We start from the raw sequence: 27,311 nt of genomic DNA on the forward strand, positions 1-27,311 counted from the left end.
AAAAGGGAGAAAATACCCCTCTCCATATACCTGCAGAATAGTCTGGAGAATATTGGTCTTTCAGACTTATGGCAATCGAGTGTAAGTGATTCCATCTTTAAGAAAGTTTTGAATACTGGAGTATAAAGTGTTATTGGCAAAACAAGCCCATGGATGGTTGGTGATAAATTTGTACGAAACTCACAAGGAACAACCCAACTGTGATTAAGCTCTTTCTTTAGCCATCAAGAAGAAACTCATGAAAAATGCGATTTGGCCTCCTCCCAACGCTAGAGTTTACACCTAGGTGGCAGATCAAGGGGCAACTGGAGGACAGTCTGTGCCATCAGTTGAATGAAACATTTACGCATACACTATGTCTATGTCCAAAGCTATTAGCAGATTGAAGGGCCCTGCTGCATAAAGAATTTTTAGCTTTGGCATCAAGAACCTGTAGGTCCGCAGCAATATAGGCCCTAAACCCGCAAAATCTTATGGTGAATGTCCGGCTGGTGCAGTTTTTAGCAATTTTTAATAATCAGATAAAATTATTACTAGGGGCCTAAAAGGGGCATTTGGGTACAGGGAATCAAATGGTCTTTTTACCTTCATCAAGGGCTGCTACGGGATGAATTAAAATCACCCTTCCCCTCTCCCCTATTGTTACCAAACAAAATCCTTACTATCTGGACTGCATAGGTAGGCATGGTCACCTGAATCATTGTGACCTATACAAATGGTTCGGCTGCAAGAGGCAGGGCACGAGGAACTTTGGCCCCTCTGTCATTTCTGGAGTTCACCTGGATAATTTGGAGATAAGTGTCTGGTGGAACAATGTCCTCTCATAAATCAACAGGAGCTGCGGGGCCATCTTAATGGTTCTCAATGCCTTTCAGCATTCCATCTGGAGGAGTTCCATTCAGGGGCTAACGAACAACACAACCACAATGTGGTACTGCAACAAACAGGGTGGAGTGGGGCTATTTGGATGTGACCCAGTGTTCTGTATTTCTTCAAGCGGTCCAGTTTTTCCTTGGTCTGTCCCTGAAGCCCCAACACTTTTCTCTAAATTAAATAAATGACACAGTTTTGGATAGGGAGTTATAGGATTGTGCACTTTGGATATGTGGTTGTGTATGCATACATTAACATCATCCATGCCCTCCATGTCTTTATATCTCGGCATGGACTGAGGTTAATTGGCATAAGGGCTCACATGTTGTACTGTCTTCTTGTCTTATTCAGGAAGGGGCAACAGGACATGAAGGGGTGTAACTCTGCAAATGAGGAGATCCCAGTCAATGTCCAGATAAACTCATTCCTCACCACAGCATGGGATGGGTTGAGGAGTTATTTAATAAAACTGTATTTTGAAGAGAGCAGACAAACTTATTCAACATCATGTTGTTGGCCATGAGTAGCGTCTACACCTAGAGGTAGGAAACAATACCTTTGCCTGCTGCAGTGCCACCCTCATAGCTACCTTAGAAAATGGTCAGTGCCCAGCTTTTTTTCTCTAGAGTTTCTTCATCAGGGTTTTCTAGGTCACTCATTTTGTCTCCAGTGGACAGCAGCCTTCTGCAAGGTTTTCCACCTATGCAGTTGATCCTGTGGCTACTGAACCAAGTCAGGTGGGACTTAGCATAACTGGTAGCTGTAGATTGGGCTCAGAGTGTCTGTTACTCCGAACTCCTGAGCCTAGCATCTATTATCCATTTCATCTTCCTCTGCAGATAGTATGGCAGAATACTACACCCGAGCCTCCACAATCCACATCTTCATGCTTGGAGTTTGCGCAGATCCAGCCGAGAGCTGTTTCAACCTTACGCCATAAGTGGGGATGTCATTCTGGCATCCTGCTGTCATTCTACCAAGACCATATATTCTAACCAGTTGACTACATTTGTGACCTGGGGGTGGGGGGAGTAAGGAAAAGCAGGTTGGTCCATACAAATGAAAAAGTCTAATTTATTTTCTTTCTGTTATGTGCCTATCCAGGCTTTTCGGTAAGAACATTAAAAAAGTTACTTATCAGTCTTTCTTTGTTTGCTTGGTCAGCCCTCATTACCCAGATCACCTGTTTTGATGTGTTTCTTAAAACACATTAACTCCTGCTTCCTATATAATGCTGCATTGCAATGTTCATTTGGTCCTGTCGTTTTTTGACATTTGCTCCCTTTGACCCTCTTCACAGTTGTACTCTGTAATTGTTGTCTTTGAAAAATTGCTTTTGCCATTGCCATGACCTATGTTCAACATTGAGCTTCAGACATATTAATTTCAGCGTCTTTGTAGTTCCTTTTTTCCTGACAAGTTGATACTTGAGAGTGTGCATTCCATCAAGTGCACCACATTCCTTTCCCCATCTTATCCATCTGATGAGGAGAGGGTACGTCCATTGGACCCTTGTCTTGTGCATAGCTTCTGTATTGATTGGACAAACAGATTTCTGATGATTAGCCATTTGTGGGTTTCACTGGTGCTTCGATGGATTGTGCTTTTCATCAAATGGTGTTATATCTTATCCATAAAGGACCCTCCTGAGGGAATTAGAGCTCATTCCACCAGGGCAATAGCTAACATAGCTGCCCTAGTTAGAGGTGTTACTTAATTGAATATTTGCTAGGCAGCCATCTGTCCGTACTTTTCAGTAGGTACCATTATATTGATTCACAAGTCTGCAAGGTTGTCTGTTTTGTTTGTCCAGTCCTGCAGGACTCCTGGTGTAAGTCCTGTCCTTCAGCCCACCTCTAAAGAGGGGGCATTGCTTTTCTACCAATTCACAAGTTGAGAAATCTGCATCTGAAATATCCATCAGAAAATAAGTTACTTACTTTCTGTAATGCACTTTTTGTTTGAATTCTCTGTCCAACCACAGATTTTTCACTGGCTGCTTGCCTCCCCATTCTGTGGGGTGGACCTTCAGAGGCCAATAATGTCCCAAATTAATTTGTGAACACTGCCATCACAAATTTGACCTTGTCTGCCATACTTTTGAGACTGAATATTGGAGGGAAACTGATGTCCACAAACAGATCTATCACCTAGCTGAGGCTCTGCATCGTGTGCGGCGGAGTGATGAATTGTGATGGAGAATGATGACACCATTTGCCAGCACACCAGAGCTACTGCAAGATTTCTGGATCCAGTCTGGCATCTGGGGAGATTATAAGGTGTGGAAGCTTTGGTCAGGTAGAGATTCCACTACAAAAAGTTACAGAAGATAAGTAACTTATTAACTTGTTATGTCTTTAACACCTAAAAGGTCTCTCAGCTCACTGTTTTGCATTATAGGTGTCTTTTTCATTTATCCTTTTTGCCTACCTTACTAGACTATGTGTTTGTCACTGCACAGCACAGGATACACTTCTGGTTGCTTCACACTAAACAGTACTATATAAATAAAATAAGTCTAATTAGGACTGCTTTGATCATCATTCTTCTTGATGCTAAAATAAGTTAACTTCTTTTGACATTTAAAACTATATATACTTATATTTTATATAATGTTAGAAAGTAACCGAAAAATAACATTTTTGGTCCTTCCATTCCAATTATCTTCAACAAACTGTTGAGTTTGCAAATCGTACAAAACATCTGAAAAATTATTCTAATGCCTTTTCGTGGTAGGGGTTTGGAGGAAGAAGGATCACTTCCTGTTGATTTTTTAGAAATTGCTTACTGCTCACATAGACATTTTTCCACTAATAATAATCTTAATGGAGGGATATTTATTATGGATATATATATTTTATATTTCAAGAAATGTTATTGAGACTTTAATCATGATACAGACATAAACAACGATGAACACCTTATATCAATTTTAATGGTGTAATAGTTTGTTTTAATAATCATTTAATATCAAAATCAATGTTTAAGCAGGCCACTACTTCATTAATATTTTATGAAATATTTTTATGAATAATTTTATTTAGTTATTTAGACATATTCTCTATTTTTTGCCAAATAAAATATGTAATTGGGCCATATAGTTTGACTAAATACATTTTTTCCTGAAATTTGATTTGGCATTTCTTATTTTAATATTGAGTTTTATGCTACAGAATTCCAGAAGGATGCTCCAATAAATGATGCAGAAATGTTCAAATATGGTAACTACGATCATAAAATATTCCTATGTATAATCTTCTTCAGAACTGTAGGTCATTAGAAATAACAGGTCAAGAGCCTGGATAACGTTTTCATATATCTCATCTCAAGCAAATCAACTTCCTGAATATTATACAAACATTTATAATTGCAAACATAACGCACAAGGATGTATTTGAATTTCACTAACTAAGCAACCACTTATACAAGAAAATGGTATGAGGGAACTTTAGGTGTGTAGGTAATTGACAGTATAAATGACCATATCCAAATAAAGGCAGAGGAAACAAAAATAATGCCAGTCTTCATTAGTAATATTTTCAACTCGAGTTAATGAACTTATTCATGTGTTTACTCATTTAATGCATTCTGGCTTGAATGCCAAATCACCAGTCATTGAAGAGCACCCTAAACAAATGTAATATTTTGTAAACGCGGTTTTGTTCAAGAATGGGAATTTGTAGATGTAGCAATTGGCAACTCAACTAATGGACACGTGTATAATATGAGCACACGTCTCAAAAGCTTTATTAAAAGCTACTGCAGGGTCCAGAGCATACATATAGCAGCTTCGAGATATTGCTACTCGCTATTCACTGTAAACTGATGACCAAGATCATCACATTTCTTTAAACCTCCGTTTAACTCTCATTTTACATGAACAGCTCATTCCTTGTTATGGCTTGCCAGACAATTATATGAGAACCACCAGAGGCAGGGCTTTGGGTCTGCCCTCCATTTGGGACCCTGGAGTACATATTCTGATTGGGCGAAATTTGTGAGCATCCACATAAAACGTGGTTGCCTTCCACACAGTTATCATTTTGTTTATTTATCCAGCTGTCTGAGTTTGAACCTTAAGGGGTACACGCATACCATTGTAAAGCTATTAAAGTGTCTTAGAAAGCCAGATCATTTCTTGTATTTTTCTCTGGCAGCTGGACAGATAGTAACGTACATTAATTCTTCGATCTGACTTGACAATGCATTCGTAAGCTCGACCTATCAGCATTGCCAATGCTTTTTAGGGTTGAGCCTGCGTTGCATGCGCTCGCGCATGCGTATCGCAGCGAGACGCTTTTGTATTTAGAAAAGGTCTCGGAGCCCTGTCAACTTCACGTCAGTGTTTTTTATTGGTTCGTGGGCTGGCCTAATAAAATCTGCTTGCTTTCATTAGTCGAAGGCAAGCATATGTCATGCCTTTTCCGGTGGCTAGCCCTCCTCGAGCGCATCGACCAATTACAGAAAACATGCGAGGCTCGCTGTTTTCCATCGGGCTCGTAGACTTCTTTTTCTCTAATTTACGAGCGCGATCTCGCTTGGCAGAAGTCGAGCGCTTTACATAGTTAATTTCACTTTTTCAGGTTGTGTACATAAATACACTTTTGCCCGATAGGTGAAAAGTCGGGTTAGGAGTTTACAACACGATCAGCTCTAACATGAGCAAACGCGAGACCCGTTGCATTGTAAATGCTTGTTAAAGTATGCAATGAAGTTGGCACATAGTGATTTCCCCTTCCCCACTTCCTCCCTGTGGTTTAAGTGTAAGAGATGTTTGTGTTTATTCCCAATGAAGGGTTAGACCATAAATGGGAAGATTGCAGTGTTATTACATTCTACGAATAAATGCACAGAAAAAGCCTAGGTTCTTGAATACTTTCCAGCAGTGTGTGATGGCACACTGGCTGTCTTGCAATGGTTTCCTTTAGGTCAAGTATTTATCACTGATAATGTAGTCAGTCACTTTATATCTATAATTGTGTGTAGATTGTGTCGATAACACCCCTGATCCTTTCATAATACAGCATCCCCCTCCCACCTCTTATTTGTTTCATTGTGGACTTTGCAACTGTCTAGAGCGGTTCGAAATAGCAGGACTACAGAACCAGTGTCCAGAGCGCCTAACTTTCTCCAAAGACTGCCTTCTTAAGATGGTATGTCACCCCCTCAAACCAAACCTGGCTGGCTTGGATGGCCGGTCTCTACAACTGTGAACAGGAAAGCATCGCTTTGTAGAATCCTTCCTCACCCTAAATGCTGTTTAATATAAACATGTAAAAAAGTCGATCTGGTGTCAATTGGATGATTACTGCCACTAGAGTGAAGAGAAGCCAACAAAACTGATTTTCCTATTACCAGGCCTCTTAGATAGAGAAAAACACTGTTTTATCATATTTGAAGTTTGTTTAAAGTAGACTTTTATTCACAATCATATTTCTATCATACGAAAAGCTGCTGCTTTTTGTATCCTGTCACTGCAGGGAAATAGCCAGTTGAATTTTAAGAATGTTCCATTTTTATACATCATGCACCTAGACCCTGGAGGCGTCAAGGGACTGGATATTGGTTATTAACGCGAGACCTAGGTTTTTACTCATGTTAAAAACGTTTTGCTTGTTTTGACATTTAAGCTGTCTGAACCTCGGTCAAGCAGGTCAGTTTCGGATTTTCACTCTCACGTGGGTGGTGCAAACATTTACTGAAGCCAGCACGTGACCTTTTATTCCACTTCTGTAGCAGTGGAATATGACATTCTTTAAATAAATAGATAATATACTGCTTCAATTTTTCTGTGCACAAAACGGACTTTTTATTTGCCATCAAAACTAAGCTTGGTGTTTATTCTCGCTTCATAGTAAAATCCAAAAAACGTAGTTTTTTCTTCTGTGTTGATGAAAGACCTAGGAAAAGGAATGTGGAGGGTAAAAGGTGAATTCCTGGAAGATAAACTGTAAAACTTGTAAGAAACAGTTTTCTAACGTTATGACAGGTTGGTGCGCACAAGTTCTGCATTTGTTTTCCTAGGTGTGCAGACAGCACATTCTACCTTTCGGTGTTTGCCTCCATCTGTTCAGCTGAAGATGTTGGTGCTCTTTGATGGGAGAAGCACCTAATTTCCACAGATTCTTTCGGCTGTTTCTGAGACTGTTTGCTTGACTCATTAAAGAAAGTATCGACTTTAAACATCTTCCTCGCTTCATGAGAGTTCCTGTCCGAAGAATGCATTTTATTAACAAGTAGAAAATTAATTAGGGCGTAAATACATAGTAGATTTCCAGTTTTATACAATTGGTATGTAGTCAAAATACAACAGTTGGCTTTTAAACCTTGGTCTGCATTGTTTAAGTGCGTTAGCTTATTGTTGTCAGAGATTGTGGTCTAGTTTTGCCATTTGAATGCCCACTTTGCTCTCACATGGTATAACTGTGTCCCAGTGCTTAGACGTGCAGGATAGCTAACGACACACTGCAGCAACCCATGGTGACCCCGCGCTCCATAAAGAACGCAGCTTGGTAAGTGGTTGTGCATTGCCATCCCTGTGCGTTTAGTGCACAGTGTATGATCATGCCGTCACTGCTTCCCATAGAAGTGCCTTTGATTATTTTGGTTGATTGCCCTGACGGAGCCCTGCATACATCTTCCTGCTCCTAGAAGGCCAAGCGTCATGGGGCATCTAACCACCCTGTCACACATACATTGTTTGGCTTGGGTATGGTTAACGCTCTGAAGGACCGTCGCTCTGTGCCGCTGCATTCCTCACTGTGCAGAGCAGGCGGCTTTGCACAAGTTGAGACAGTCCGCTGACTACTCGACAAGTCCGGTGAGGCTCGCCTCCACGTGTTAAATCTGACCTCGTCTTTGGATATGTTCTTGTCCAAATTGTATAGAAGTGTTTTTGTAACGGTTGTGTATAGTACTGAAGGTTTTTGAAGTGTACATTTGCCATAGTGGAGATGTCTGGGACTTTTTGTGTGCAGTATGTTCAAGAGTGTCTGGGGAAGCTTTGCACATTTCTGAACATCTTTATGAATATGTCTCTGTATTTTATTGACTGTACATTTTGTTTGACAATCCTTGTCAGTTATGTGTTACATTGTATGCTTCGGCCATTGTGCCTGCCTTTTTTGCGTCCTCATAAATATGTATATATATTTTCCCTCTGGTAGCTCCAGAGTATGGCATCTAAGTAACTATTCTGAAGCAGAGGCACTATCGTGTTTCACTTCTCCAGAAAGACAGTATTTGGTAACCAGTACACCGCCCCAGGACCTGCTTAACTCTTATCTGTATTTTCCTGCTTGTTTTCCCATTCATATATTTGGACTTTAAACAACTGAAAGACGCGAAAGCAGGAGCTGTTCTACAATGCTTGTTTGCTACATTGTGCCCTAATAAATGCTCCCTTTAGGAAAATTGGCAAGAAACCGGAAGGATCATTCTGAAGCTAATTGTAGAAGCAGCTCAAGCTGTAGTTACAATACAAAATCTAACAAACACTGAAATGTACTATTTCTGGCTAGTTGACGCAACCATGACTATGCCACCTAGCTTTATTGCAAGCAAAAATTTAAATTAAATATAGTAAGCAAAACTAGGCCTGTCGTATGGAAATTATAGCTGAACCTATACAGTGGAAGTAGCATTTGGCCTACAATCCCTGTGAAAGCACACTTTTTAAGTCTTTAAGAGGGTGTGTGTATGTGGGTGTGTCTGTATATAGTTATTGTACTCCTTCTAGGCTCACAAGGGGTGAGCTTTTTCAAATATAGAAAAAGAATTTCTTTAATTGCAGACACACTTTTCCTTGCCATGTATTACTTCAGTGTCTTTAAATTGCAGCCCAGTTATAGCACAGTGGTGGTCCTGGCAGCCATACATTTTTGTCATATATGTGAGAGCTATGCATGCGCACTGCAGTCTGTATTGCATTTAATTTCCAAACCACTGGTGCCTTTTCTGCACCATCTAACATGGCCTTACAGGAAAGTAAAGTAGGCCAATTTGATGAAACCAGTTTTTCCAGAGTTATTTTAGGGCCAGAGCACGTGCACTTCCTAATAGAAGTGGCCACAATATGGTCTGGGAAAAGGCGATCATGTAAAAAAGTATATTTGCTATATTTCTCTATATTCATAGAACGAGTACCCCTCCATGTCGTATTTACCAATCCTTTGGTTCTATGATTATAGTTTCAGCCTAATCTCTCCCACACAGGTTATTGGTGGAACAACATGCTTATATTTTCTGCTTGAATGCTAGCCCACACTAGATCACTAGAATAGTAGCACTTTTTTTGGTTGCTCATCAAATGAGTATCTACTTGATTGCACGATTTGTTGGTTTGATATTTCCCCTAGTTTACAAAGAGACAGTTGGTAGCATGTTCATGTCCCTCAAGTTCCTTGTCCAAAGAGAGAGATTACCATGCTTTAGAAGCCACACTGTGACTATGTGCTTGCATGTTGTAAAGTCGGACTGCTTGTGAAGGTCAAATAAAAGGTAGTGGGGTTGCAGGAGCGGGTTGAATGGCACTTTTCAGCAGGTTTCTCCACCTACTGCTCAGTCCGAGCCCCCACCATGGCAAATGCTACTGTGCGCCTCATCACCCACAGCGTCCACTTGCAGGCCTTAATGCTCTCTGCCACCATTGCCATTGCAATACCATGTGCGCAACCCACCCAACAATGTCCCTTTTAAGCATCTTGCCCCCGTCCCTCTGAAACATTCTCCTGTGTTGCTCAGCAGCTCACACACCACTGCTTTACCCCTCTCACATCTCCAAGGCTCAAACCTGTGCCTTGACCATTCAATAGCATGAGGCAGGAGATTCTTCCCTCAACAATAACAGGCAAGTTTAACTTTGCATTGGTGATAAACTTCATCTAACTTAGCCGTTGAAGCAAACATTTTGGCCGTCTATGTTACACCTTGTTGCTAAATGTTTTAGTTGAGTGTTCTGCAGTAGCTTAATCCATTCACTTAGCAGTAAATAAAATCAGGGCTGCGGAGGGGCCTAATAATAATAATATTGGGCCATTTTTTCTTCAAACTGTAGAAATGTCACTTCTTGGTGCATACTATTGTGTAATTTGTTAATAACTTGGCAACACAATCTTAACTCGCAAAATATTTTTACTGCTGTTTATACATGAGGTCAATGTATGTTTATCAGCCCTTTTTAAACAGAGTATCAAAAATATTCATTGGCAAGATAGAAATGATACGATTAAAAATTTGATTGATTCCAGTGAGCGTGTTGAAGTTAGTTCCAGGAAGCTGGGCGCGGGTGGATTCATAATAGACATTGTGTGCAATGACACGGAGCACAAAGGATGACATATTGCAATGTATTAACTAAAACAAAACTCTGGACATCAACTCCCAAGTTCATTAAAGGAACGAAACTATGGAAGCTAACAATGTTTCTAACCTGCATGGATCAGACTCATCTAAAGTAATTCATTGACAGCTAAGTGATGAGCAGTGTGTTTAAGTGAAATCAGGGACAGTGGGTGTGTGGGTCTGGTGTTCCAAATACTCGAGTCTCATTATAGGTGTTTTTAGAATGTGTCTTTTGTTTTGTAGCATACCCTAGAGTAACAGGATCTTCATCCACTAACTATAACATTCTCCCATCAATATTGGCAGATACCTAATGAGGAGAACCAAAGGTTGTGTTCCTAAACCATGACACAGTATTTCTAATAAAGGAATTGTCGCAGTCACTACAAACCATTTTGTCTCATTAACCACTAGACCCAGTGGATCTTAACCTTTTGACAACCTTTTGACTAGTGTGGACCCCTGCTGAATCATTACTGGAATCGGAGGACCCCCACTGAGTTATTATCGGAAGCTTGGGACCTCCGGCCCACTCAATTTCTGTGATTTGAACCTCAAAACAAAACACAAAAATACAAAATACTAGTATACCCCAAACAAATGCTTGAATATTGAAATATTTTGTTTCATTTACAATAAAATTTAGAAAAGGTTTTCAAATTTTCAAGTTTGCTTCTTTATTTGTATACACTTTAATTTGTTCATTTTAATGCTTCATTTTGTAAACAATTGCGGACCCCCAGAGTAGGCCTCGAGGACCCCTAGAGGCCTCCTACCACAGGTTAAGGACCACTGCACTAGACCCCTCTCCATAGCGCCAATTCTGTATTTGTTGATAAAATCATATTATTCTGCGCCATTTTGTGAATGTTTACGATTTAATTTGATTGAATACATTCTCGTTGGTTCATTGTTTGCCACCTTTGAAGCCATGTTTTCAAACATCACTTCTTTATTTTATAGGTGTTGGAGGACAATGACTATGGTCGTGCCGTGGACTGGTGGGGCCTCGGTGTTGTCATGTACGAAATGATGTGCGGGAGGTTACCATTCTACAACCAGGACCATGAGAAACTCTTTGAACTTATTCTTATGGAGGATATTAAATTCCCCAGAACACTCTCCGCAGATGCAAAATCACTGCTTTCAGGACTCCTAATAAAAGATCCAAATAAACGGTAAGTTGAAACAAAGGATCACCCTAACGACGTATTTGTGGAGAATCCTTATGCAGAACCAAAGTTGACCTATACAGAAGTGGAAATGAAGAAACCTACCTTTTTTGTTCGGGTGAAGTCGTAACGTGGAACCAACACCTTGGATTCATGGATCAGGCGTTGTACAAGTGTGGTACTGTTTTGTGATGCACTGACCTGATTTATAGCAAGTTGTGTGTTCCCCGCCAAACAGTAAGTTGCCTAGAAGAAATAATGTAATACAAAATACATGTTACCTTGCTATGGTAGAGCCATGGATCAACATGGAAGCATGATGGGTCATGCTTCAGGTCTTTTCAGTATGAAGATATCTGCTTTTGAACATGGAATTTTGCCCAACTACTTGATCGATCTCAATATAGAAATGTTCAGTCCCTAGCATTCCCTCATGTTCCCCATGTCTTCCTCCCTTTGTGCTGACACAGATCATATCAGATATTAACCAAACGTATTTGAATATCTTCTGAGTACATGTACATACTTACAAATGTTTTATTTCTGAGAACATTTTTCATTCATAGTTTTTGTTTAAAGCCCACAGTAAACATTACAACTGCAAAGAGCACACAGTGCCCAACAAGCAGAAAACTGACTTGCATCGCCGATATTGTTGCACGGATCGGCCGAAATGCTGACTGACTATGAAACACCAGCTACTTGCACGTGAACACGAAAGAGCGTTGTCATTTTTTTGGTGTGCTTTATGACACAAATCAAGGAAATTACACTTTTTGTATGAAAATGTGTTCATAGAAAAGAAGACAATCTATTTTTTATATTGTCACAGCCAGAATCCAAAGTGGTGTCTCCCTGGTGATTTCAATTTTTCTTCCCTGGTTGCAACACCTATTTGGTAGGCCACGTGTGGCAGGGGGGAATTTCCACATGTCCTTCTTCAAAGGTGCTATACTTTTGGGGTTCTACCGCTGGCCTTACCATATTAAAAGAATTAGGAAAATCTTATGATCATTGCAGGTGTGCACGTAGCTGTGCAGTGCATGGTACCCTCTGCGTCATGGTTTCATACTGTGGAGTATACCATCTGGAAGTACGGTGTGCGTAGCTATCCATTCAGCAGCAGTTGCACTGGGGCACAGAGCCGAGGCTCCCATTGAACCCTGATTATTTCTGTTTCCCATCAGTGTGCCTATTTTCCTTGCTTGCACTAGCGCCTTGCTACACCACTGGGTTGACATGGTGCAGGCAGGGTGTATAAAGGAGCATCTCAGCAAGAGCTGATTCCACCGCAACCATTGAAAACGTGTTGGCTGAGGACAAGATCTTGCAGTCCGCTCAGAACCTGAATGGTGAAGGTTTATCGTGAGTGCATTGCTATAGATGTTGAGATTCATTGTTTATCTCTGTGTAGCTTTGATTCACACTTGATTCACTTTTTACTGATTCGGGTGCCGTGTTTACACCCCTGACCCTATGTTTCTTTGCCGGCCTTGTGTAGAAGAGCTTTATTTGTTGTATTTAAAGTTTGTTTTTCTTCAATGTTTTAAAGATTAACTTTGAGTTTGAATGAGAGTTACCTTTGATTTGCTTTCCAAATTTGCCTGCACCCCAGGATTTCAGCGTTAATGGTGTGTTGAACAAGAAGCCAGGGCTATTTTGCATAATTGTTGTGCTGCACCCTTCTTAATTTTGGACCTGCACCTTTCTTAATTTATGAATGTTTTGCGGGTGTGACTGTCTCTGGAGGCAGGCCTGCCGTTAGACATAAAAATGTGATTTTTTGCAAAGATTTATACTTCCGCCCTGCCTTCTGTCAATCACCTGAGCACTGCCTTCTGAGATTGAGTGCAGCCTGCACAGAGGCTGTGTCCCCAAGCAGTCAATCATTTATAAAGCATAGCTCTTTCACTCCTGATGGTATCCGGGCACTGAGGTTTCACTGGTGTCAGTTGAAAAGCCAGGTCTTGAGTCTCCTTCTGAAGACCACCAGGGTGGGCGCTGTTCGCAGGTTGAGTGGCAGGGCGTTCCAGGCATTGGCAGCGAGGTAGAAGGAGCAACCATCGATGTGGCTGTGACGAATGTGGGTTGTGTCTGCGAGAGCCAGAGAGGTGGAGTGCAGATGTCTGGTGGGTTGGTAGAAATTCACTGGTGTTTGCGAGGGCCAGGGAGGTGGAGCGCTGGTGTCTGGTGGGTTGGTGGAGATTCATGCATGGTTGATGTAGGCTGGTTCCTGGTTGTGTAGGGCTTTGTAGGCTTGTGTCAGTAGCTCAAACTGGCATCTCTTCTGGATGGGGAACCAGGGGAGTTTCTTGATGTGGTTTGTGGGGGGTGATGTGGGTTAATTTCGGGAGGTTGAGGATGAGGCTAGCTGCAGCGTTCTGTATGGTCTGGAGTCTCTTGAAGAGTTCGGTGGTGGTACCAGAGTAGAGTGTGTTACTGTAGTCTATCTAGCTGGTGACGAGGGCCTGGGTGACGGTCTTTCTGGTGCTGATGGGTATCCATCTGAAGATTCTTCGGAGCATGTGGAGGGTGTGGCAGTAAGAGGGGGCCACTGCGTTGATTTGACGCTTCATGGTGAGTTTACTGTTGAGGATGATGTCGAGGTTGCGGATGTGGTATGTTGGTGTGGGTCTGAGCTCGGAGGACCACCAGCTGCTGTCCCACAGGTAGGTGTTCTTCCCAAAGTCAGCACCGCCATCTTGTCCATGTTGAGCTTCAGGCAGTTGGTCCTCATCCAGTCTGCGACACTGGACATGGCGTTGCAGAAGTTTGTTCTAGTGGTGGAGGGGTCTTCGATAATCGGGAGGATGAGTTGCGTTTTATCTTCGTAGGATATAATGTTAAGTCCATGGGTTCTGATGATGTCTGCGAGGGTGAGGGGTGTTATGTAGGTATTGAACAGGATGGGGCTGAGGGACAATTGTTGGGATCGTTGGGGTATGCCGCAGATGATGCTCTTGGGTTCAGAAGTAAAAGGTGGTGGACTGATTTTCTGAATTTGTTTTGTGAGGAAGGATGCTGTCCTCTTGAGGGTGTGCCCCCTGGACGCTGAGTCTGTTGATAGGGGTTTGATGGGATATGGTGTCAAAAGCCTCTGAGAGGTTGAGGAGAGTCAGGGCTGCTGTTTCACCACTGTTGAGGAGGGCTCTGATGTCATCAGTGGCCATGATCAGGGCAGTCTAGTCACTGTGGTTGGGGTGGAAGCCAGACTGGGAGGCGTCAAGCAGGTTGATTTTTGTAGGTGTTCTGTGAGCTGGTGGTTGATGGCTTTCTCAAGGACTTTGGGGTATGGAAGCAGCGAGATGCGACTGTCATTTTTGATCTTTAGGGGGGGGGGGTCTGACTTCACCATGTTTCTATCTGTCGGGGATGACTGCAGTGGTGATGGAGGCGTTGAGGATGTTGGGGAGTTCAGCGCCAATTTCTTTGGTTCCGAGGTTGAAGAACTGGTGGGGGCTGAGGTGCTCCGAAGTGGATGGAGTACTTGATGGCTGCAGTGACCTGCATAGTGAGCACATTCCATGTAGTGATCGAGTGGCTGGTGTCCGTCAGTGGGCAGAGGTTGCTGAAGCTGAAGTCAGTGGGTTGGGGGTCGAAGCTATTGTAGATGGTGGCTATCTTGCTGTGGAAGTAGTCTGACAGGGTATTGCAGGGTTCTTGGGAAGGGCAAACCGTGCTCTCGTGGCTGATGGGCAGGAGAACTCCCTGACTATGTTGAGGAGTTCCTTTATGCTGCTGGTGCTTGTTTCGATGCAGTCTATGAGGGCTTCTCTTTTTGTGTTCTTGATGCGATGGTAGTACTTATTGAGGGCTGATTTGAAGGCTTTTCATTTGGTGGGGTCTGTGGTTGTGCGGCATTGTTTCTCTAGTCTTTTGTAGTTATGCTTGATGTTTCTGAGTTCTGGTGTATACCAGCTGGCTTGTCTTGAGGTTCTGTTGGTTTTGACTGGTTTCATGGGGGCGACTGTCAGCGCATTTGGTGATCCAGATGGAGAAGTTCTGGGCTGCCTGCTCAGGTCTGACGCGGCTTCGGGCTGGATGGTGTTGAGGGCTTGCGTCTACTGGGTCTCCATCACTTTGTTCCAGCTGCGGTGAGAGGAGTTAGGGGCCTTTGTAGTGATGCGCCGGGAACCTGTGATGGTGAAGTAGACAATGGCGCAGTCTGTCTAGGTGAGTTTGGTGCCATGGCTGTACTTGACTCTGTTGCTGGATGTGAAGATTCGGTCCAGCATGTGTCCTGAACTGTGTGTGGGGTCGGTAGAAGTTGAGGTTGCCGAGTAGGATGTAGTGCTTTGAGTCGATAGCTGGCGGGGCAATGAATTTGGAGATGGCTTCGCAGGATGCAGGTCAAGGTCCCAGGGGTCTGTAGGTAAGGGTGCCTCTAATAGTTGTCCTGGTGTTGGTTAGGAGTTGGAAGTTGAGGTGTTCCATGATTGGTGTGGAGTCGTCTTCGGTTGCGATGTATTGGATAGTTTCCTTGTGGATGATGGCAATGCCTCCTCTGTGTTTGTTTGTGCGGGCTCAGTGTAACACCTTGTAGCCATCTGGTGTTGTGGTGGCAATGTCCAGGTTTGAGGAGGGGTTGAGCCAGGTCTTGGTGATGAAGATTACATTGGGGGTGAGAGAGGTTATGGTGTCCTAGATTTTAGTGGCGTGTTTCCAGAGCGACAGGGCATTGAGCAGGATGCACTAAAGCAGTTCTGGGGTGTAAGTAGTCATCTTGGTGGGTGCGGTGAGGATTCCTGAGCGAGCGGGGGGTACTGTGTTGCAGGAGAAGCAGCAGCAGGTGAAGGGTCCTTCGGTTGATCGGTGGAGGTGATGCATCAGTTGTTCTGGGGTCCAGGGTCCGGAGCACGATGGTGGAGTATTGGTGGGTACCCGGAGGGCCAACGTTCATGGTGTTGGGCGCGATCCAGGCAGGGACGGGCGCTGATGGGCTTACTGCGGCCTCTTTTCAGTGGGTCCTGGAGGAGGGAGGGGCGCTAGGGGGTGGTGGGCAGGAGAGGTTGAAACGGCTGTAAACGAACAGCAGTTTTCAGTGTTGGCTAATTGTATTTTGGTTGTAATTTAGCCTCGAAAGGTAGGGGAATTTATATCATGTGAATCATGTTTTTTTTTTTTTGTATTCCCCTGTAGCTTCCATCGGTATTTGTTCCCTGTTAGAACTGGTTGACATCTCCTAGTGACACATCTGCCTAGCGAACCATAGTTGTGTGTGATTTGAAGTAGTTTTCTCGACTGCTTCCATTCCCAAGACCTTGTAGCTAAGCCTCCCACTTTTCTAGAGCTTGAAAGCCATTGAGAATTTTACAAAACCCATTAGGGTTGGCTCTGAGCAATGTTGGTTTTCAGAGGATGACTGGAACACAGATTTGAACCGGTTGTGACCAATAACACATTAAAACCTTTTGTGATGGTTAAAAATTTGTATTTTTGTGTGCTTATATGATTTCCAGTCCTCTTTGTCTTTCTTAAGGGGTGGGTAGATACCTCTGCTCACAATAGTGTACTGTAGACCCTGTATGTTGGCTATCCACTTGAACTTCACAGCAGTAGGATTTGTTTCTCTCTGGAATCTTTAGATTTAATCCCTAAAAATACCCGGTCCACAAATCCAATGTCTTTATTTCCTTTGCTGTTTGCTGCCCAGTAGAGTCACTTATAGCTTAGGCTGAAAAAGGTTGACAAATAGTCTGGGCTTTTTTTCACTTGAAAGGTTTTAATTTCCAAATCGGCATAGACAGAGATAATACCCTTCTGAGTGTATGCAGGGTACACAATTTCTGCAGCTGGATCCAGATTGGTGCATGGGTCTACATGAGCAGTAAAAAGAACTATGGGATGCAGTATTGATTATGCATTTTTGTCAGTGTAGGTCCAGAAGGTGAACCTTTTGTAGATGGGCTTGGTGACTTGAACCTGGGCCATATACCCATGCACTGTTGTGATATTAGGTCGGGTACCAGGGGTCCAGGTCTCCTGTAGCCTACATAACTCTTTACTTATGTAAAATTAAGAAATATTTTCTAAGATGCTACATTATATGTTGAGTGATGTCACAATGAAATATATCAATAATCCACCACTGACAGGGCTAATGCTGTAATGAGCTAGAAGTGGATAAAAAAAAAAAAAGTAATTATGGAAGACCACTTTATGTGGTCATCTTTTGCTATTTTAGCAAAGCCATGCCCTCCATATCTTTGATCTGTAAATTAAGCAATATTTGCAGACACAGAAGAGGTTTGTTTTGGAGTAGAAAACAATGCAGTCTGTATGAAATTTTCACTTGCACATAAAGCTATAAAGATGCTCTGCTTGTTAACTATATCACAGGCTCTTGAAGATCCAAAACGTAAGTCACAATTTACTATTGTTTCGTGATCTGTTAGTAGCCAGTCCACTAACGTATTACAAGCAGTTGCATTGTGTCAGATAATTAATTCAGGCTTGCAATTTCTTCCGTATTATGTTGGGCACTTCTTCCCTTCGTTCGGCTCCTCCTTATTTTTGCCCATTTACTTCTTAATTTTGCTCCCATCCCCGTAGAGTTCAGGAATGGTAACTCTCAAGAGTGTTTTTTCCCAAAAATGAGTGAAATGGATGTTGTTTCTTTTATTGCAGGGCCGATTCACTGTTGGATTAATTCCCAGATACTGTTTACATTCATTTTGTTTGCTGTGAGTTTTCTTGATCTACATTCTACTGATATGAATAATCTATGTTATTCATTATCACTCAAATCTCACTTAAATGTTGTTAGACTTGGGGTGGTCTTCTCCCAGACTTTTTGCCTCTCCTCCTCCATTTTTGCTCGACCTATTTTTGTTGGCCTTAGGACTCTAAGCACTTTACCACTGCTAACTAGTGCTAAAGTGTGTTTGCTAACTCCTTAAAATATGGTAATATTGGCTTATCAACCATTGGCATATTTAATGTACTTATAAGTCCCTAGTAAAGTGTGCTACATGTGCCCGGGGCAGGTAAATAAAATGCTACTAGTGGGCCTGCAGCAATGATTGTGCCGCCTGTGCTCCCATCCGATCCTGGCACCCTGGGAAATGCCTTCCTGATCTGAGCAGGATTTCACAGTCCAGCGTGTGCTGATCTGCCAGCTATATATTGTGCCTGACTTCATCTCTTGTTTGTGGCCAGGCCGCCCTCTCTTTGATGGAGTCACTGCTTCATCTGGATGCAGCCTTCAGGGGCCCCACAGCGAGAGAGGCTGCGGAAGAGACTGAGGGCTGGGCCACGTAATATGTGACCTAATCTTGGTGCTGCTTCGTTCCCCCTTCATTGGGAGGACCCGCTGATGTGAGTGTGATGCCGACCCGATGTCCTGGAATACCATGTCGGATTGCTTCCGCCTGACTGGGGCGCTGGGCTAATTGGCCATGCTGCAGTGACAGACCTGAATAAGAGCGAGATGCTCTGAATGAATTTGCCTGGTGCTTGAGGGGAGAATTCACCAGTGGCGCTACAAACAAGGCAGCCTACTGTGCTCCTGAACTGGGCTCAGTGCCTACCCTCCTTTTCAAGGACTACTCAGCTGCCTGTGGCGGCGCCTCATTTAAGGTACTTGGGGTCTGCCGGGTCAGGTGCCGGGCTGGGCAGATTAGACTGTTCTGCTTATTGGATAGGCAGCGGCGCTTCAGATAATAAGCTGTCTGCCATTCCTTGATCTGCGTGGGCCCTCCCTGCCTGGCCTCTCTCCTCCTGTTGTGCCTGGGGTTGACGGCCAATGCTGCAGCTCCTCTATTTTACTTTTCTGCACCACGGTCACCACAAAAACAACCCGCAGATCAACCACCTGTCTTGCACCTAAATTTTTCCTGGCCCCACTAAGTGATGCCTGGCCTGGGTGGCTCGGCTCCCCACCACGCTATCTGACACGGATTTCCTACACCAGCTTGTGCTCGTTGGTGGTCTGACTGTCCTTTTGTCACTGCTTTCTCAACCGTATAGACGCACTGCTGGGTTGTTACTGCAACATCGCCCCTGGGTCATGGCGATCCCCAAGCAGAAAAAAACTGTCGTTTGACACTACGAGACCCCACACCAACAGCGTCCTCTGTCTGACTCCAAGGACTCTTCTACTGGTGACTTTGATGGGCCCTCCTTGCAGATACCACCCCTTTCATGGAGGGGATTGCATGCAGGTTTTAAATCTATCAACGCACACTTTGATAATCTCAGCAACTGACTGGACCACATGGGTGCAAGACTGAACCACCACGCGGCGCATTTGGATGGCTCTGAGCACAGAATTTCCGAAGCTGAAGGTAATGCCATGGGAGTCCAGAAGCATCTTGAGAAGGTGGAACACCTGCTAAAATCTGCCATCACCAAGAAAAAGGATTTGGAGACCTGGACACGCCACAATAACATATTGATAGCAGGTATTCCAGAATCTGCAAACATAAGCCGTCCTGATGCTTTTGTTAAAAACCTGCTGGTGGAATTGTTTGGGAAGCAAACTTTCATGGCCAACTTTGTCATAGAAAGAGCTCACTGATCTCTAGGGCCGCAGCTAATACCAGGGGCCCTCCCACGACTGATTGTGGCACGCCTCTTCAATTCCTGGGACAGGGGCTTCATGCTGAGACTGGCCCGTGAACGTGCCCCTCTCCAGTACGAAGACGCAAAACTGTATACCTTTCTGGACTTTTTACAAGCCATGCAGGAGGCACAAAGAAAATACTCTGATGTGAAATGGACCCACCATAATATTGTCCTGCAATATAGCATACTATACCCAGCACAACTATGAAGAGAGGCAAATGACTGGCAGCAAATTTTTCACACTCCATCTGACAGTCCATTTACTTAAACAATACAAGGGAGGTGTGAGCCCACCTGTCCAGTCCTTCCCCGAATGGTCACTCACTTGCTCCTCTCTGAGTCCGCAGTCAGACAAGCTACCTTGAATACCAACCTCCCCTATCCTCATCTCTGTTGGCGCCTTTACAGTATTTAGAACTTAACTGAGACAAATGAACTCTTCTACACTTCTGGATTCCTCCTTGCTGCCTTGTATATACTGGTCCTTTTCGCCTACCAGGGCAATCTATCCTCTTGTTACATTCTTACTATTCAGAAGGACGTTGTTCATGGGAACGCTGACACCCCCTCAAGGTGTATTCCACCATTTTCAATGGTTGGAGTTTTTTTTTTTTTTGTGTGATTCACTGTAGGATATTTCTCCTTTGTGGGTGGGGGGGTGCGGGTTTCTATGTGTTTACTGAATCTGTTGATGTTGGTTATATCTTTTATGGACTCCGCAACATGCTTACAACACAAGGCTCTGTAGGCTTATCTGCCGATCACATAACATGACCACATACATTGATAGGCACAGGGTTTAAATCTCCATCGCATGACTCAGAACATTTGGGGCTTAATAATCCTAGAAAAGGGAAACAGGTTCTCTCGTACCTGAACAGACTTGGTATTAAACTGGCATTCCTCCAGGAAACCCATCTCACTCCGTGCCCAGACTCCACATTTGCTGCCCCATGGGGATCGAATAGTTTTTTTGCCCACTATAGCTCTTATTCTTGTGGGGTTTGTCTCCCTATCCACAAAAGTATACCTTTTGTGTACTGTGTTTGCATCTCTGACACAGAGGGCAGGTATCTACTTGTGGCAGGTACAAGCTGATCCTGATTGTCAGTTGTCGTGTTGGCTCTCATTATACTAATGAGACTGCTGGATTCGAGCGGCAGCACCACCAGGTTGTGGGAACGGAGTCCAACTCCACACTGTGTGACAACTGTCGGCCTTACCCTTCTGGCGAGCTAGCAGTGCCTCGCCAACACCAGGAAGTGCTGGTGATTTGTGGCAGCCATGCGCATGACATTGATTTCTCAGGGAAATCGTGGTGTAACAGATATCAGCCTTTTCTCTCAGTTACATTTGTCTCACACATACAAAGACAAACAGAAGCAGTAATTGGTTCAATGTGTTTTATCGAATCAACTGCGTTCTAGATAAAATAGCATGCACTGCAATGACTAGGATGATAAAACATAATAATAGCAATGCAGTGGCAAGGAACTTGAAACACATGAAAAGCCCCACCATAGTGTCTGAATGCTATGGGTTAGAATTCCTACCTACGCCACTAAAGTACTACTAGAGCACAGCAGTGTTAGCCCTAATCCGCCCCTCAGGATCCCTAGGAAGACACCATCCCCCATACCTGGATATGGTAGTAGCGAAGAGGGATGTTGGTCTTCCTGAGAGTCCTCTCTAATGTTGGTGGAAAAGACATCAAGTCTCACCAGACAGCTGCAGTGAAACAACAGTATGCCGTGGCAGTTTTCTGGCTGGAACGCTCCCACTAACGTATAGGGGATAGAGGGATGTTTTATAATAAAACAGTTGGTGTTCTGAGAAAACTGTCCTAACGTAAGAATACATAGGTTTCCTTTGAAGTGGCAGAGATTGGGGTGTTTCTACTTTGTACTGACAACATTATCAGGTACAGCCTTCAGCAGAGTACAGAACGAGAATGTCCTACTAAGAAGAATGAAAACAGTTCCTAGGCTAAAAGTGTATGAGATAAAAGAAATAAAACATCACCCGCAGAATGAAGCTTCTGCACAGAGATTAAAATGAATTGTTATTGGGCTAAGCTTCACAAGCGGCAGGCCTATATCTAAAATAACATGCCCATAAAAGCTCACTAAAATAACCTCACAACACACTGTTTATGCTCCCAACACTGACTCCCTGAATTCTATCATGGTCTAGCTGCACTTAAGACGCTTCCGGGAGGAGCTGGTACTTAGGGGTGGAGCCTTCAGCATCACATGTAAGCCCTCCCTAGACACAACTGGCTCTACCAGAATCAGCAAACCCCACTCTTTACAAGCGCTTACTGAACTCCTCAATACTTTTCAGCTGTCAGATGCATGGCGCTCCTGTAATCCACATGCAACAGACTACACCTTTTTCTTGGCTTCGCATAATATGTGGATCCAGATTGACCACTGGTATATGTCACGTGGGGCTTTGCTGAGGCTCACGGAGATAACACACAAGGCCCACACTCTGTCGGATCACTCTCTGGTGGTTGCAGCACTACACATACCGTGCAGGGACCAGATGGTCCGGCATTGGCGGTTCCCCAAACATGCCTTACACAACAAAGTTTTCCATACAGGGTTCAAAATTCCATGAAAGAATATTTCACACTCATTGTTGGTTCAGTTCCACATTCCTGGAAGCTTTTAAAGCTTATATAATAGGAGTGTGCATAGCCACGCATGCAGGAATACTCTGCAGTATTCGCAATGACCTGACAAGGGTGGACGATACTGCACTCAAGGTTTCCCAGCTATCTGACCTTTCTTAACTGTTGCAGGAATTCTGAGAGTTGGTGGCAAGAGAGGTTACTTACCTGGGAAAATATGCTAGGATGCGCCATTACAGAGAAGACACGGGACCAGGATGTATCCTGGCACAACTCACAACTCCTCCGTCCAAATTATCACTCCTATGTCGCAAGCCTTTTGGCTGATAATGGTATCATGGACTCCGATAACGCCACTGTTGTCCAGATGTTTTCCGAATACTATCAACAATTATACATCTCACACTGTACTGGGCATGAGTCCGCATTGGCGGAGTACCTCGTGGAAATTGCGATGGTATGGCTCACAACAGCAGTTCCTGGCTACTCTGATCACCTGGTGCAAAATCATACAAGCCTTTGATGCTCTGGGCGGCTCTAAAGCCCCTGGGCTTGACAGATTTACCTGCAACTTTTATAAACCATATAAACATATTCCAGCACCCCACCTCCTGGAGGTCTATGCAGGGTCTCTACAAATGGGCATACTATCCCCTTCACCAAGTGAAGCCGTTATCATCCCACTATTGAAACCTAGCAATCCTGCCCACCTCTGTACCTCATACAGACCGCTCTCTCTTCTAAACCATAACAAGATGCTTGCAAAAGCAAAGCATTGCGACTTTCGCCTCTTATGGAAAGTATAACCTCCCCCATGCAGTCGGGGTTTGTACCTCATCGCTCCAACTCTATAAATGTATGCACTGTATTTGCTGTCTTGAATCAGATCTCCCCAACTCTTCCTGCAGCAATTGCACTATTGGATATTGAAAAGCATTTGATTTGCTTGAATAGTCGTTCCTTTTAGTTACACTGACTAAACTGGGAATCCCCAAGGCTTTTGTGATCTTATAATGCTACTCTTCAAAAAACCTATGGCATGTCTTTGGATGAATGGAACCGCCTCGGCCCCCCTTTCCAATCACTAGGGGCACACAACAGGGCTGCCCCCTTCCCCCCATACTCCTCATCATTGCCAAGGATCCACTGGTCCTGCATCAGCAGTAATGCCATCTGCGTAGGGGACTTCAATTCCAGCAGGGCCCAGTCTTAGCTCCTCTGTGCAGACGATATTCTGCTATTCTTGCGTGAAACAGCAACTAACCTCTCCCCTCTAATCCATGAGATAATACGATTTGGCTCGGTCTCTGGTTTACTGATTAGCTGGGGCAAGTTGGAACTGTTCCCATTTACAGAAGCCACCACACCGTGCAGACTGGATTTCCCGCTGCTCTGGTGCACTGACCCTCCTAAATACCAGGGTATCTTCCTACACAGAGGAAAGACTGAAGTTATAAGCTTGAACTATGGCCCAGCAATTGAGAAGCTCACCACGAAGGTGGAGCAGTGGATCAAACTACCACTGTCCATATCAGAAGCATTACTGTAATTAAAATGGTGGTTTTGCCCGGTTTCTTATACTTAATCTTCTGCATCACCATTGCACTGACCAATAGCTTCTTCAACACTCTTCAGGGTCTCCTGACACTTCTCATATGGACGACATCCGACTGTATTATTTAGAAGCCCAATCCCATTTCACCTACTACTGGTACCACCCAGATGCCAGAATACCATACCTTAAGCCAGAAATAGGACAGGTGCCTGATCTTTCACTCCCTTTTCTGCTTCCCAAGGGACTCCTCCGAGATCCTGCAGACAGACAAACTCTCTCAACAACATACTGGGCTTGGTTTCAACTCAGACCTGGGTGACGTGCCCCTATACTCCCCCCCTCATACCTCTTCCTCATAACTCTTGGTTACTGTTCACACAGGAACCCCAAGGTCAGCAGACGTTAGCCACCCTTCAATTGTGCACGGTTGGAGATCGATTCAATAATGGTAGCTTGAAAACTGCAGTGGAACTCACTGCAGGAGCAATGCAAACCTAACACCCATCAATAAATTCATACTTCACCACTTATATAGTGCTATGCTTCTCACCCTGCTGGAGTACCACAATGAATCTCCTGATTTTCCCCCTTTGTCAATGGTTATCGCTACCTCAGATAACAGCAGACCTATAACTCGCCTGTACCATACTGCTTTTCCATTGCGACACACTAGCTGGAAAATTCTAGGATAGCTTGGGAACGCAATTTGGGGCATACTATCCCTGATACTGCTGGTACTACTGCTGTGCGCAAGCGAAAACTAATTTCCAATAATCACAGACAAAAACCTCTTGCATTTTAACTTTTTACATCATGCTTACACTACACTAAAAGCACTTGCTAAACTTGGTCCCACAAGGCCTCCTCACAGTCCAAAATGTAAATCCGATCATGCAGACTTTGCACATCTAACATGGAACTGCAATATTATTGCATCGTGTTGGGGGAGATATTTTCTAAACTATCAGTCATGCTTGGCCATACTTTAGACATGGACCCGGTGATGGCCCTCTTGGGTTATGTTAAACCCAAGTCTGCAACCCTTTGCAAGTATCAAACTACTACAGGCCAAACATCAAATCACACTCTGCTGGGGCATCTCCCGTATCGCAACTAGCACTGCCTGGTTACGAGATGTAACCTTTTGCAAGCATGCGTGCAAGCGAAACCTAAAAACAAGTTATTCCCCGAATGCCCTAACACGCACCAGACAAAAAACCCTATGGGAGAGAATGTGTTTTTGTGTAATGTAACCGGTGCTCATGTAAAGCGCTGTAATACCTTTGTATCGTGTTTGCGCTAACTGAACTCTATTTGAAGAGGCCCAGTTTACATCCAAAGGCTAGATGTTTTTTGCTGTCAAGCTTGAGGCTGTGAAGTGCTTGGGTCTGGAGTCACGAATCCTTTTCCACTATTTTGGAGACAACACTTTTCGCCATCGTCTTGCCTACAACTAACCTATGTGCTTGGTTGGTGACTCTCCGGAGGTTATCAAAATCCTGTGCTGTCGCGTAGTGTTAAGCTCTACTCAAATCAGTTGGTTAATGCACCTACTGCAGAGGCCTTCACAGAACGAGAATGTCACAGATTACAATCCTGACATAGCTTTTTCACTTCTTCATCTCTGCAAGGTCGATGCAAATGAATTATAGAGATTTTGTTAAGAATGGCATTTGCTTTGCAGCACTATGAAATGACAGAACCTGTATTACTAAGCGCTATATAAAAAAAAAAACTAGTTATTCCCAGACTGCCCCAACATGCACCTGACGAAGAACCCTAGGGGAAAGGATGTGGTGTAAGTGCCAGAGCTGCTGACCTTGGAGCTGAGGAACACGGATCGGATCTCGACACGAAGGTATTACATCGCTTACATGAGCAGCGATTACATTACAGGAGATCGAGTCTGGTCGCCGGCTCGACATCCTGTGATTCTGGGCAAATCACTTAATCTCCCCTTGCTACCAAAAATGAATGTGTTTTTGTGTAATGTAACCGCTGCTCATGTAAAGCACTGTAATACCTTCGTGTCGAGTTTGCGCTACATAAAACTGCAAAAAACTAAAAATATATAAAGTGCTTCTGTAACTTTGTGTTGAGTTTGCGCTACATAAAACTGCAAAAAACAAAAAATATATAAAGTGCTTCTGTAACTTTGTGTTGAGTTTGCGCTACATAAAACTGCAAAAAAAAAAAAAAGACCTTGCAGACTTTGCAAAGAAACAGCAAGATCCCTGAAAACAAGGAAGAGTAAGAAACAACATACGACCATGCAGCACAAAGCGGCAAGGCAAAAAGAGAAAAATAGTGCACCACACTAAGGTACATGGCTGTTCGTGCGAGAATCCATGTAACAGGGTCATTCTCCAAGGGAGTAACAAAGCAGCTTCAAGGCAGGACAAATGTAAAGAATTTACCAACGACATCAAGGGATTTTTAAAAGGCATGTCCAGGAACCAATGAAAGTGGTGGGCATGGTTAAAGCCCACAGAATAGATTACCACGTCAAGAAGAGCAGCGCTTGTGTGCTGCTAAGCTCGACCTAATGAACGGGGAAAATGTATTTTAGGACCCCCCCTTTTTCTCAGCCCCTGCTTGATGGATCACCCTGACATTTGTACACCCATGCTTTCCATAAATGTGCAACACTCGAAGAGTAGCAGTTAAGATTCTTTATTTATCAAAAAGTAGGAGCATAAGTTCTTTTTGGTGTCACCTTATATACTTTCCCATTTCTGGATATCATTGTGCATTACGGGAAATGCAGTTCACATGTTAAAAACTGTGAAATTGTGTGTAACCCACCCCAAATCTGAAAGTATTTCACAACAATTATTAGTGTTTTACAATAGCAATTATTTCCTCATTGCTTATCAAGCTGCTGGTTCCCTCTTCTCCATCTCTTCATTTTGTTTGTATGAGAAGCGTGACTAGCAGTATGTGTGTGTGTGTGTGTGTATATATATATATATATATATGTGTGTGTGTGTGTATATATATATATATATATATGTGTGTGTGTACATAACATCTTTAGCCAAATTTCTCCCAATAGAGAGAAAACCTGCACTCTAACTGGAGAGTAATATTTTTTTTATTCAGCACTGTTCAACTCAGTAAGCGTTTTGGCTGTTTGTTCAGCCTTTGTCAACTGAAAAGCAACTTAAAT

The 27,311-nt window shown here is 43.5% G+C and overlaps 1 protein-coding gene across 1 annotated transcript in view; it reads left to right on the forward strand.

Moving 5' to 3' along the window:
- Window positions 1-27,311, forward strand: part of AKT3 (AKT serine/threonine kinase 3) — a 734,901-nt gene that overhangs the window by 593,365 nt on the left and 114,225 nt on the right. Inside the window, exon 11 of the mRNA XM_069234462.1 lies at window positions 11,179-11,393. Within this exon, the coding sequence (XP_069090563.1) occupies window positions 11,179-11,393 (215 nt within the window). The remainder of the gene's footprint in view (window positions 1-11,178; window positions 11,394-27,311) is intronic.

The sequence above is a fragment of the Pleurodeles waltl genome, chromosome 5 (genome assembly GCF_031143425.1).
Source record: "Pleurodeles waltl isolate 20211129_DDA chromosome 5, aPleWal1.hap1.20221129, whole genome shotgun sequence".
In the NCBI taxonomy this organism is placed as follows: domain Eukaryota; kingdom Metazoa; phylum Chordata; class Amphibia; order Caudata; family Salamandridae; genus Pleurodeles; species Pleurodeles waltl.